At 35.8% G+C, this 13615-nt stretch overlaps 1 protein-coding gene across 2 annotated transcripts in view; it reads right to left on the minus strand.

Moving 5' to 3' along the window:
* Positions 1-671: 671 nt before the first annotated feature.
* Positions 672-13615, minus strand: part of ZNF148 (zinc finger protein 148) — a 28637-nt gene continuing 15693 nt past the window's right edge. For both annotated transcript variants that reach the window (XM_031554227.1, XM_010713868.3), the window contains 4 exons: positions 10712-10835; positions 9955-10038; positions 4442-4560; positions 672-4120 (listed from right to left, as the gene is read on the minus strand). In XM_031554227.1, the coding sequence (XP_031410087.1) occupies positions 2525-4120; positions 4442-4560; positions 9955-10038; positions 10712-10835 (1923 nt within the window). In that variant the 3' untranslated portion in view covers positions 672-2524. The remainder of the gene's footprint in view (positions 4121-4441; positions 4561-9954; positions 10039-10711; positions 10836-13615) is intronic.

Consider the following 13615-nt stretch of genomic DNA (forward strand, 5'->3'; position numbering starts at 1 on the left):
CCCCCGCACACTTGTTTTTCTTTGTTTTTCCTTTTTCTTTTGGCATTTGCTGCTTGTTGTATTTATAACAAACAGTACTAGTAATGGTCATCTATTTGCAACAACAGGACATTAGAACAAAGATGTCAACGACATATTAAGCAGGCAGCACAAACTAAGATGTCATGGAAATAGAACGATGAGAACAAAACAGGTGTAACAGGAGGTGGCTTCGAGGCTATGGGGGCCATATTTATTATATCTGTGCAAAGCAGAATGGAAAGCCAAAAAAAAAAAAACAACAACAAAAACCAACCAACTGACCACAAAGGAAGAAAAACAGAGACATGAATCAGATTGAAAATATTCTTTCCAATAATTTTTGTTTTACATGTATCATTAATAGTCCACAAGGAATTTACTCGTCTCCCTTGATGCACATTCTTTTTTTTAAATTCAGGGCCAAGTATTCAGACCAAGTTACTGGCAAGTGATAACATGCAGAAACACCTTCCTTATATTAAACACACAAGTCAAAACATGATTTTCCTATACAAAAATATTTAGTGAGAATTTTATGCAATTTGTATTTCCTGACAATGCAGGAAGCAAGCCATGGATTACAAACATGCTTTCTCCCTGAATTGTACCAAGTGAAGTTAGTGCTTTACTAGTGATACCATGAGGGGGGGAAAAAAAAAAAAGACTGTAAAATCAGCTTCCTATCAAAAAGAAAAAAAGAAAAATATTGCTACTGCTTTCAGAAGAGGTGGGGACTATTTTGTGCCCTGCTCAAGTCCCTTCAAAAGCAAGATATATTTTATAGCTCCTTGAGATGCAGTATTTTCTCCTACCTGATGGCTTCATCTGAGAAATACCAGCTAGCAATAGTGCTGTAAAAGAATGTTTGCAATCCTATAAAAAAACAATACATATATATATACATACATATATATATATATATATATTCACACACACACACGTGTCTGCGTGTGCATGTTTTTCCCTGGTTAATCAGCCTACATTAGGCTTAAACTGCCTTAAACTACCAGACAGTGTCCCTTTAGGGAAGGTGCAATATTATGAACATACAGTTCAAAAATCTGTAAATTGTTAACTTAAACTACACAATAGTTATGCTACTCAAATCTTACCACCTTAAAAATGCACACAGAACTACTTATCGTACCATACTGCATACTTCAAGACAAAGTACTATTCAAAAAACCATATTTGTGGTACAGGGATAAACTTTATAGTTTATTTATATTGTGAAATGCAATGAAAACTTCTGATCACTCATTTGTATTGAGAAAGAAATCCTGTTCACTAGCATTACTCAACAGTTGGGGTTGGTAAATTGTAATGACCTTCTCTAATCAAACATTAAGAAGATGCATGAAATTTGAATGCCCACTTCTTCAGCTTATGGGGATATTTTGATTAATTTAATGAGCCGAACTGTCATAATTCTAGACAGAGAATTAAGACAGAAGCTCAGGATACCCAATCTCACTGTATACTGGAAGCTGTAATTGGAGCTGTATGAGATGAAAATGATGCAACCATATCAAACCTAAAAATCTAAATTCTTTTTTTGAGAAATCAAATCAATCAAATAGACTAAGTGCTCTATGTTAATCATGAGTATGTAGGGTAAGGTACAGTTAAGCTTTTAAATCTTGGAATACACAGTTTGTGTAAGCATTATGTAATTGGGAATGTTATCTACAGAATATTTTAACTAAAACTTCAAAATCTTGATATCTGCATATGAAAAAAGTCATTAAAAAGTTACATCTAGATTCAGCTGTACAAAGAAATACACATTACTTCAGGAACGAAGTAAATGCATTAGCAGTTATGTATTTGCTTAAAAAACTGTTTAAAGAATTTTAAATCAATTCGACTTTTAAATAGTAGAGTTAGTCTACCAGAATTCATTTTTTCCTCCAAACACAACTCAAGGTAATGGAAAGCAGAAACAAGGGGTATATGATCTAAAATTATTTTTTGAGAGAGATGGAAGAGAGATTATTTTTCCAGAAAATGCCATCTTTTAAAGCCATATCTGCTTGACTTTTATACTTGTAGTTTATTCTGTGTGTTTAGTACATGTTGGTTCCCTGACGAAGAGCAATGACTACACTGACAAGCCTGAAAATGACAATATGAATAGTAGCAGACAATAAACTGTCTTCCCAAAGCACACGAGGAAACCAGTAAGGAAGCAATCATGGGGGAAAAGTCTTACCTGGGGATTCTGTTTATTTTAAATTTTATAGAAGTTAAAATAATTACTGGATTCAAACAAGTGAATAATAATCTGCCTTTGATAAGGGCAACGACGTGAGGCAGATCAATTACTGGTTACTAACCAGGAAAAAGAAAATAAAAAATAAAAGCAGTTATTGGTCTTGCTAATATCAGCTTACTTTTGTTTTAACATAGCGCTCTTAAAAGCTGTACAGAACTCCATCTTATACAGAGCAACCCCCTTTTGACAAATGTGTTCTAAAGTGCCAGTATTATTTACAAAGATTTCTTAGCCAAAAGTCTGGCCTGTTGTGGCATCAGGTGAAGAAGTCATCCCAGCTCTGCTATCATTTACATTCACCAAGGGAAATTCTGGGAAGTCAGCACTTGTCCCTGGTCCCCGAAGGTTCACCTGTCCATTGGCAGTGCTAAATTGAGATGATATTCCAGCTCTTGCCCCATGGTACTGAGCTCTGAAGGGCTGCTCAAAGGAGCTAATTTGATATGCTTGATGAACAGGCTGTGCCTCTGCTTTCTTCTGAGAAGTTACTTGTTCCAAGAAGTCCTGTGTAGAGGAGGAGGAAGAATGATTTGCCTCGTCACCTGAAAATGGAAAAGGGTGCTGCGAATCACCAACCATTAGTCCAAAATGAGACTTGTCTGGAGTTGTTCTTAATGGAGAGTTCATTCCCGAGCGAAAGCTGTTGACGGGTATAGATGTGTAGACCTGCTTCTCTATGGAAGGAAATGCTGGCTGGGTTGTAAGAGTCTGGTTATCAGTCACAAAATTAAGGCTTGGGTTGTTCAAATAGGCATCATTTTGGCTAGTTCTGTCCAAAGCTTGTTGTAAAAACTTTGAGTATTCCTGTAACATACTAGCTTTATCTGATGAGGAAGCTTGAGAGCTTGTTCCAACGGTCTCAGATTGGGTGACCTCAGATACTTCAGAAGAATTGATTGATATACTGGAGGTCACCTCAGTGTCAGCCACACTGAAGGAGATCTCATGCTGTCCGTTAGCCTTGTGTGAATAATGATCTAACAGAGTTTGCAGTACCTCATCTGGAATGACATTTTTGTCATGGCTGCCTTTAATTTCAACATTCAGTGCCTGTGTGTCTAATATTGAAGCTGTAGCAGTTTCATCAATGACGCTTGCCACAGCTGCCTGTGTTACAGAAGGCTGAGATGCTATGGTACTTACATTCAAGGCATATTCTCTACTGTTGTTACTAGCTGCTTGTAGATACCTCTTTTTCTTTAAAAACTGCATTGCATCATCATAATTAGTGCTGCTGTGTACAGGTTTACTGGGCCCTTCTTGTAATGTGTCGACTTGATCAATGTCAGCATTACCTTCAGAGTCCAGTAAACTTTGTTTATCCACAAGATCAAAGGTATACTTTGAAACCTTGCTGTCTTCATACGTAGATAAAGGTGAAATGCTTTGACTTTGCTCAAGTGGCTGTTTAAGACTCCTCTTACTGTTAACTTTCTTGAGAACGAGCTTAGGAGGGTGTATTTCTCCAGAATTTGCTTCTTCTAAGTGCGACCCACTGACAGAAGAGTGTGGCATCTCGACAGCATATTCTGCTACCATATATTCATCTTTTACTTTCGTACTAGCAGAATACAAAGGCAAATAGTCATTTTTGTCCTTCTTCTGTTCTGATTTATCCGTACTGTCCTTATCTCCAGATTTTGTTTTCTCTGTTTTCTGCCTTTTCTTCTTTGGCAAGGAGCTGTCTTTCATAGGCGTAGAGAAACCAGAATCTTCCTCCGATGGCAAAAAGCCAACTTTGGTGGCACTTCTGTTCGGTTTCTTGTCACGGTTCTCATGGCACATACGTTTATGTTTCAGCACACGATCAGTCCTGGAGAAATACTGCAGAACATATATTTTTGTAATTAGAGATAAATAAATGCATTATCGCTAAGAAACTAATTCTAACAAATTTACATGATAGGCTATTCCATTTTATTAACTTCCAAAGAAGTGTTAAACAAGCAGTATATATCAATAGTCAACCTTGGGCAGCTGCGACTGCTCCACTTAGGCACCAATTCAGCTAACTGTAACTGAAAAAAACATTATTTTATATATGTACAGGCCTACAGTAGCTGGAGAAATTCCCATGTGTACTACTTGGGAACTGCCAAGTTTTTTTATTTTTCAAGTGTGAAAGATTTCACTACATCATCTTACCTGCAAACAATACTCGCACTGGTAAGGCTTCTCTCCACTGTGAGTTCTTTTGTGCCTTTCCATGTGATACTTCTGAATAAACCTCATACCACATTCATCGCAACGAAATGGCTTCTCACCTGATAAAAAACATGTAGCAACATTAATTAAAAAAAAACCACCAATATCAATGTTCTTCCACACAATTACCAGGACAAATATTACATTCTCTATTTATTACTTAATTAGTAATAAAGAAGAGGACTTAGTCTGTTGCTATTGTAGAACAGCATAGGGCTTGCTCACAGTTCTATCAGGACTGAAGCTGAGGCTTCAAATTTAATAAAAATCTTTACAGAAAAAAAAAACAAACACCTTTAAAATTCTCTTCCCTCTCTTTCTAATGTAGATGCACGTCTGTTTTAAACCTAACAAATGAAGAACAACAAAGATAACCTTCCTAAATGTTGTCACATAATCTCAAGGCAGAGGATTATATAAAAACACCTTAATTCTCTCACCAACTCATTTAACTCTACCCTATCCCTCCTAGAAGAGAATTATGCATTTTCAAGCTTTCAGTTTAGAAGTTCTGAAGGATACTAGCTACTTTCTTTTTTTTTCCTTTCCCCTTATCTGTATGTGAAATAGAAATAACTATCTTGATTCCAGGAATATGCAATTATTTCTGAGGTAATTTTATTCTTCAAAATTGTTTTACTAAATTGCATACAACAAAGATTCATAATATATAGTATATAACATGACAACTAATAATTAGTAATATTATATTAACTTTTTTAAATTTTACTTTGTTATTGTTTTCTGTTTAGAATAGAGAAATTTAGCCACATCCTTCTATAGATGGAAATACGGTAGATATAACTGTACCTTAAAATAAGATGCCAGTTTTTATAGAAACTAGAATGGAAAATAGCTGCATCACCCACACATTTGCTCCATGTCAGATCATTAATGTCCCCAGTTTCAACCTTCTTAATTCTAAGCAACTTCTAAATCCCTCTGTAAGCTTATCTCCAATTTCCAGTTATTAATTCTTACCTCACAATGTGGTTTCTCAACCAAACGCTTTCCTGGATGAAATAATTCCAATTTATTCTCTCTTAAACTAAATTATCTCTCCACCTAACATCTCTCAGTTACCACCCATTCTTTTTCTACTGGCTCACAACCTCAGCATCTTCACTCTTCTTTCACATTCAACTGGAGAGCAGCTTTTACCATTTCTTGCTTATTAATAACCACCATAAAGTTTTGTTTTTCTCAGCACCTATCACGTATCCCTCAGTGGAACTATCTACAAGCAAATTCTCCTCTCTGGTCTACTTTTTTATTTTCAAACTCCACCTTCACTTTTCCTGTCCTTTTCTCTTCATCTGTTAGGTGTACTTACTCCAATGGTGTTTTTATGTGCACTGAGCCTGGTGAGACTTTCTGCATCGAATTCAAATCCCTGCCCACACTTTCAAAAAAGATGAGGCCTCACTGTTCTACTGTTCTACACAACAAACTCTTCAATTCCCAAAGGCTACTAAGTCCTTTTTTAAATTATGTTTTATTTCATTTTTCTCTACTATTCCACCTCATGTTTCTTTTAAATTAGCCCTTTGAACAACTCCTGTTACGCTGAGTTACCTTTCAGCCTCATAAACCTTCAGTGGCACACTTACCTTCAGCCTCACATCCATCTCTGGAAGGGAGTGGTCCCAGAATCCTTAACATTTACCTACTCAAACTGGCTATTCGCTGGCAAAAGACTAACTGCTCCGTTTCCTATCCAAGGTTTAAATTGGGTTAAAAAGGGGTTTGAGTTGCTTCCTTGCAGAGTATTTCCATACCAATGGCAAGGTGGCAGAAGCAAACGTCTGCCAGACCTTGTACTTCTACAACATGGTTTCCAAATTTGTGGTGTGGAAAAGAAGCAGATTGTGAGAGTTAATTTGGAGACTTTAAGGGTACATCAAAAGGCACTGCTGGCCACACCTCCTTAAGAACAAAAATTTGGAGACGCTGCACAGAAAATAATATTTTCAGTTGAATTCCAGAACAGCCTGGAAAGTAAAATCAAGAAACACTTTGTGGAACTGACACCATACTTAATTCTTCCTTTAATCTTCATAAGGAAGATATAATATTAGAAAAAGATTAAAAACGAATACAAGGATATGCTTTCTATAATACTCTTTTTCTAGCAGAAGCCTGAAACTTCAGATGCCTTTTGAAATTTGGTTTTACTTTTAAAACAAGATAAATTGGAAATGGAGATCATTAATAATAACCTTTGGTAACACAGGGAGAATCTAAAACATATTTCTGAAATAAGTGAGTGGGAAAGATTCAGATGTAGAAAAAAAGTTTAAAAAAAATCAAACTATATGCATTATTTACAAAAACAGTCTATATTTTGTGTCTACATTGGAAATGTGTTAAAACTGAGTGCTAGAGCTGTTGTTAAAGTGTGGCTCTGAACACTGTATAAAGTCTCTTAACAATTAGAGCAGCAAATTTCCAAGGCAGTTTAAAATCTAAACAGGCAAAACACAAATGATAAAATACAAAAGAAGGCAATAAAAAGCATCACGATGGAATAATAAGGCATTTGGATGATTAGCCCCAGTGTTGCCTTTTTTTTAATGCAATCTCATCTTCTGTGTTTAAAATGGAAAGTAGGGTGGGTTACAGAATTATGACACATGAGTGCAAGAGTAGATAAGGTATACAGAAATATTTCTAAGCAAAAATAAAGCAGACATTTGGGAAAAAAACACAAACATTTCATATCTTCATGAGCCCAGTAAGCTCAAAAGATGAAAGAATTCATGTACCAAGGACTGTTCCTTTTCTCCTAACTGAGACAGCAATTTGCTGCATCACCAGTGGCAAGGTTAGCAGCAAGGCTCTAGCACTGCCGTCCTCCTCTTCATCCAATTGTTTCTAGGAAGTGAATTTTGTATTAATGTAATGTCTGCTTTTAGATGCAACTATTTAATTATTTACACAGAATCAGGCTGTTCATTGATTGCTTCCTCCCTCCATCAAAACGTTTCATTTGACTGAATTCAAATTACACTGGAACTAGCGGGAGCACCTGTAAATTCAGGCCTAGTAAGAGACATCAAATGGGGCTTCTAAGTGTAACCACCATCTCTGATTATCTTAAAATAATAAACTTGAAAATTTGATAAATGGCTTTTGAAAAAAAAAAATCTGTTCTTCATCAATGTTTTGAGCACAGCACAAGAACTGGTGCTGAAAACCAACCATTCATGGCAATAAAAATAAGTATATATACAAAAGAATATTTAAGGCATTTTTCTTAAAGAGAAAAGTAATACAAAGAGAGCTTTCCTTTACTTCCACCAAAGCAAAAACACAGGCCCACCATTCGCCTTACTGTCAGAACAGCTAACTGAAAATTCCCCTTTTCTGCTTTCCTGGATGGATTCAGTTATGCAGCTCTGCACAACACAGTAACACCACACAAACAGCTATGGCCCCATTGTGAATATTGTCACACAGGAGTGAAAACACAGATGGGTATGCAGAATGACAATTAGCCGTGCTACGACTGGGCCAAGCCCTCAAACAGAGCACTGGGCAAATATTTACTAACTAAATGAAATTGAAAAAGAAACCCCCTTTTATTTCCCCCTTTCTTTTACTGGGGAGGGAGGGGGTGATGAAAGGGGGGGAGGGCAGTTACTGAAAAGAAAAAAAATAATAAATCAGTGTTGTTAGTTTTTTTTTTTTTTTAAACAAGTCCTACAACATCCAACACTAAAAATGTGAGATGATTGCCTACTGGAAACTAGCTCAATAAAATAGAAGTTACACTCCTGGAAGCTGGGTCTTTAGTGATTTCTCCTAAGCATGTACTACTTGTCATCTAGGAAAACACCCACAATTCAGCCATTCAGACACAACCATCATTTTTAATATTCCCGAACTATACCTCAGGATGCTGAGGAAAATAGAAAAACAGTTATCTGAAGATTATGATAACAATATAGTTAATTTGTTAAATGGCTGCTTCACCTCTGCTAAGCAAAAAATGGTATATGTGAGAGCTAGAAAAAAACCAACAGCCCCACCACCATGCCCAATCCTCCCTCCAAAGCTTAAGGTCAAGGCAGCACAACTGTCATTGGAGCTAGAAACTGAATTTCAAAAGATAATCAAATTCAGTTATAAAATATTTGCAGTCAAGCGTTAATTAACTACATTGCCCAGACTCACATTTTCAAAGCCACGTACAGGGAATAATCATCATTAAAAAAAAATCTTCTGAAAAATGTGGAAAAAAAGACACTACACTTAAATTTCTGTCTTTTCTTTTGGGGTGGGAGGCAAACAGACAGACAAACGAGAATGAATGAGCGTTCTTTTCAAGAATAATATCTACACAAAGTGAAGGCAGCATGGTTCACCAATTCAGAGCCAGAGGAAAGACTATGAACAGAACAAAGACGCTGGACAGAAGAATGGAGGACTCTTCTGTGGCTGACTGGCTGAAGGAAACCTACTTAGTCTGGACTCGTGGCAACTTAGGATACAAAAATCCCATGAACAACAGGGCATTTGTGCATGTAAATCCCTGTACACTGCTCTGAAAATTCATTTTGCAGAGACTTCTCTCCCTCTCAACTCACACACATGCACACACTGCACTGCGTGTTAGTAGCTTTCATATCCACTTAAATGCTACAGCCAAGAAACACTGTGCACATTCACCAGCTCTGCTTTTCTGTAAAAGAGGCTGAGAAGTTGGCATCTAGTCCAAAGGGACCATATTACAAAATATTTAAAGAGGGATTCAAAGGCCATGCACCAAAATGCCAAAAACCCAACAAAGCCAAACCTGTTAAAGAATGTGGTTTTGTGCAGTGCAACAAAATAATAATAATAAAAAAATAAACGTGTATAAACTTTAACTCTCTTTGGCTTAAAACTTTGGGCCTTGTTTGACCTACATTGCATATTTTTAAACTAAGGCTCTTATTTTTAGTACAGTTCTGAATTAAACCTTTCAAAAAAAGAAAAAAAAGCTAAAAGTAAAGCTGACTCTAATATCTTTGGGGTTAGGCATTTTGGCCATTTTAGTCCTGGCACTTATCCATTGAATTCCAAAAGAAATTTAAATTAAAAAAAAAAAAATTCTACCAAAAGGAAGATTTGGAAGTCCCCGCTGTCCAAATTAACTTGATACAACAAAATATACAACTGCTTACCAAACCTTAACTTTTATGAATGCACAAATCTCAAGATTTATCACTGGGACTACTTATAGACTTTCAAAATTGCCTATTAGAGTTTATACTCACTTTACAGCCAAAGAAGAAAGGAGCAAGTCAAAAGCACAAAGCTAATTTATTTTCTAAAGTTTTATAACATTTGTTAAGTCAAACCAAACTACAACAGGGTTTTAGGCTGCATACTTCTTACAAGAAACCTTGCCTGAGTGGGGAAACAGTTTTTAAGCACGCCAGTAAAGATACTCAAGGCACTATACTCACCAGTATGAATCTTCTCATGCCTCTGTAGCAGGTACTTCTGTATGAAACGCATGTCGCACTGACTGCACTGAAATGGTTTTTCACCTTGAACAATATAATTCCACATCCATAAGTTAATAACTACACACTGTTGTTTCTGATAACTATTTTGAGGAATATTAAAATCTCTATTAAAAAAAACCAGCATCTGAGCGAATTCCAAAAATACTCGAGTACCAAAAAACATTAGCCTTACTATGTATGTGAACTCCAGAATGCTTTCCATGATCCTAAGATTCACATTAAGTCTAGCATGAAAGAGTGATCTGAAATGGCTTTAATTTCCTCATGAACAAGATCAATCATGATGCTGGCATAAGACTGCATTCAGGATACTGGCAAGCTATTATAATGGTAAGTACCTTTTTCACTTCTCCGAACCAGAGAGATACCTCATCAGGCAAATAAGCAGCCGGAACACATTTTACAAAGGGGTCAATTTTGGCACTTAGGCTACAAGTCAACCCATTACTTTCTGATAAAGAAAGAAAAGAAACCTTGTAAACAGTTAGGTCTTCAGTTTAATAAACATTTGCTGTTTTGTTTTTTTTTTTTCCCCCTGGTATTCTTTTGACACTTTGGTGCATGGAATCTCTAAGCTTAGATGCCAAGTTAGCTACAGTCTTAAAAGTGAAATTCGCATAGAGCTGAAAACATTTTAACATAAGTAAATAACTCTTTATATAGTAGAAAAGACAAATTTGAAGTCAAGCAGTACCTGTATGAATGAAGACATGTCTCTGTAAATGGTAGTTGGTTCTAAAGGCAGCATTGCAATGCTCACAAACATGAGATTTGTGGGTTTTCAGACCAAGTGATCCATCCTCATTTATTGTAAGGATCTATTTTAAAAAGAGTAAAATTTGTTCTCACACTACCCTCTAAAGTTGTCTTATTAACTACAAAAAATAAAAAACATTAATTTTTTTGATGCAGAAAATGTTGATTTTTCAGGTATAACAATACTAATTTCTATAAGGCTACGTGACAGGCTGTCAGCTTACATTTCCAATTGCAGTCCAATCCAACCGGTGTCTCATTGTACATTAAGACAGGACGGAAGCAAAAGCAGCTCATGGAAAATCAGCTTAGAGTTTTCCTATTCACAGCTTAGTCATTTTAGATGCTAATGTTTACTTTGCCCGTCTGTTGGAAAGGATGCAAAGTAACCAAACCACCTCTGGGCACTGTACCATGGATAATCATATTTTAAAGCAAAAAAATTTATATCCTTTTTTTCAAATCACGATTGCAATTTGCTAAGAGACAAATAAATTATGTAGGATAGACATACAAATTACCTACATCTGCATAACAACAGCGATCTCGGAGACAACATTGTATTTTAAGAACCAAAACCCCAAAGCAGAACAACCAAGACAATAGTATTATCCTTCAGCCAAGTTTTTCACTCAGTAAAATGTGGCTCACTCAATATACACATTAGAACATCTCTTTGACAAATTCAGCTTTCCACACTCAATTGCTTTGGTGTCAAAGCAGCTATTTTCACTTAAGGTTGGAAAAATGAACTGAAAAAAATATTTACACCACATCTATCTCATTCAATAAAGTTCATTACAGGTTTTCTCTTAATTTGTCAAAAAGAAAAGGAAAAGGAAAAAAAAAAAACCCACACCCAAACCCTCTACTATCTCTGGCAAGAGCTTAAGAAAACCAGTAAATACATTGCGTTTCCAAAAGGCTTACTTAACTGGAAATAGAACTATAAAGAAGCACTTAAGAAACCTTCAGTAAAAGAATTTAGTCCCTTGTTATTAAAAAATAAAAGTCTGCTGGGGAAAGACATCTGCATTTTGATTAGTTATGACGTTTAAGGTTTTATGATAATGATAATGATGAGAAAGGGAGTCAGAATAAATGAAATAATAAGTAATCTCTCTGCAACAGTAGCAAATCTATAGGTTCTACTTAAAACAATTTTTAGTTTTGCTGCGTCCAAATTCAGCAAAAGGGAAAGTCTCAGCTAACAAATTCTTGTGCATTCACTCTGAAGGACAAGCACATTCATACGTGTGGAGGAGTGGCATGTTACAGCTCCAGTAAGCCTCTGATACAGACAGAAAAATTCTGCTCTGTAACAGCGCTCAACTAATGAAAGGCTGACTGATTAAATCAAAATAAATTTAAATACCTCTTAGGATTTCTATACATATATTGAAATATTTTAAATAATCATGCAGAAAATACACTTAATTTCACAATTATGCTAACCCTAGGCTTTTCTACTACATCCATTCATTGAACATCTCTTAAATCAGGAACATTAACTTTGTCAGTGCAGTTTTCATAATAAAAGTAACAAGAATATGTAAATGTTTGTATGTGCATGTGTATGTGTGTACATGTGCATGCATGTGTGTGCATGGAAGGGGGACAAGAAGATAGGATTCATAAAAGCAACTGACTTTTTATGCATATGATGACTACACTGATATAAAATTTAAAATGTTTCCACATATTCATTGACTTCCATTTGTAAAAGTCCCAGCTGCTGTTTGGATAGAAAAATCAACCCATTACTCTGGGAATGCTAACTTAAGCTGGAGTAGACTGTCATCTACGTCAGTCCTTTAGCTTCTTTCTGCCATTCTACTCTGACAAGCTTAAAAAAAAAACAAAAAAAAAAAGGGAAGAGAGACTGAAAAAAAAACAAAACAAAACCACAAACCTGTTTAACAATTCTCCTGATCATTTTTCAACCTTTTGTTATCTCAAAAGAATGACACTGACAGACTGGAAGATAAAAAGGAAGCATGCAAGTACGTGCCTGTAGAAGGAGGGACACATGCCTCTTCTACCTTGCAGTGTTTCCATGGAAGTGATCTTTGGAGGGTATTCAACCTACATCTCCTTTTTCTATCAAAGGGACAAACATCTTGATGCAAAGGATTTGGAACTTGCTTCCACACCCAATCTGAAACAATCTGTCAACTTTACAAGAACGCTACAAACATCACCAAATTTGGTGGTGCTTTGAAGAGGACTTGAGGGTCCCCAGCAGGAATTTTTGGAACTTTTCTTGGTGCTAGGTTGAGTTTTCCTTCTATGGGTACACAGCCTAGGTTGATTTCAGAATAGGCTTATTTAATGCTTCTGTGTGACCTCATTTTTGCCTTTCAGAGCATCCAGCATAGGTTCTATTTTAAATCTGAAGACTGATTTAGAGAGTTACTAGAAGGTCTAACACTGCTGCCTCATGATGTGAAATGATTGTTTTTATCTGAAGTCTCAGAAGAAAGCCTATGTTTTCAGACATACGGGGACACATCCTCTTCATGAATGGATCTACAAAACAATTTTTGAAGTAACAAACCAGCAGCTATCATAAGAATCTTTTGATATAAATAAATACATATATGAAGATGATTATGACCACAGAAATATTCCCTACCAGTAGATTATTTTTTTGTATATTAGTCAACTTTTTAGAGTTTTCCAAACTACCATTTTAGATTTCTTTTTAAAAACTTTTCACTATGCATAAAGCATATGAAATTGTCAGGCTCAAAGAAAAGCACAATTACTGTTAGACTGATACAGAGTAATGATTTATAGGTTGTCTACAAAGCTACCGACTCATAATTTTAAAAAAATATTT

Source organism: Meleagris gallopavo, chromosome 7 (assembly GCF_000146605.3).
Source record: "Meleagris gallopavo isolate NT-WF06-2002-E0010 breed Aviagen turkey brand Nicholas breeding stock chromosome 7, Turkey_5.1, whole genome shotgun sequence".
Lineage (NCBI taxonomy): Eukaryota > Metazoa > Chordata > Aves > Galliformes > Phasianidae > Meleagris > Meleagris gallopavo.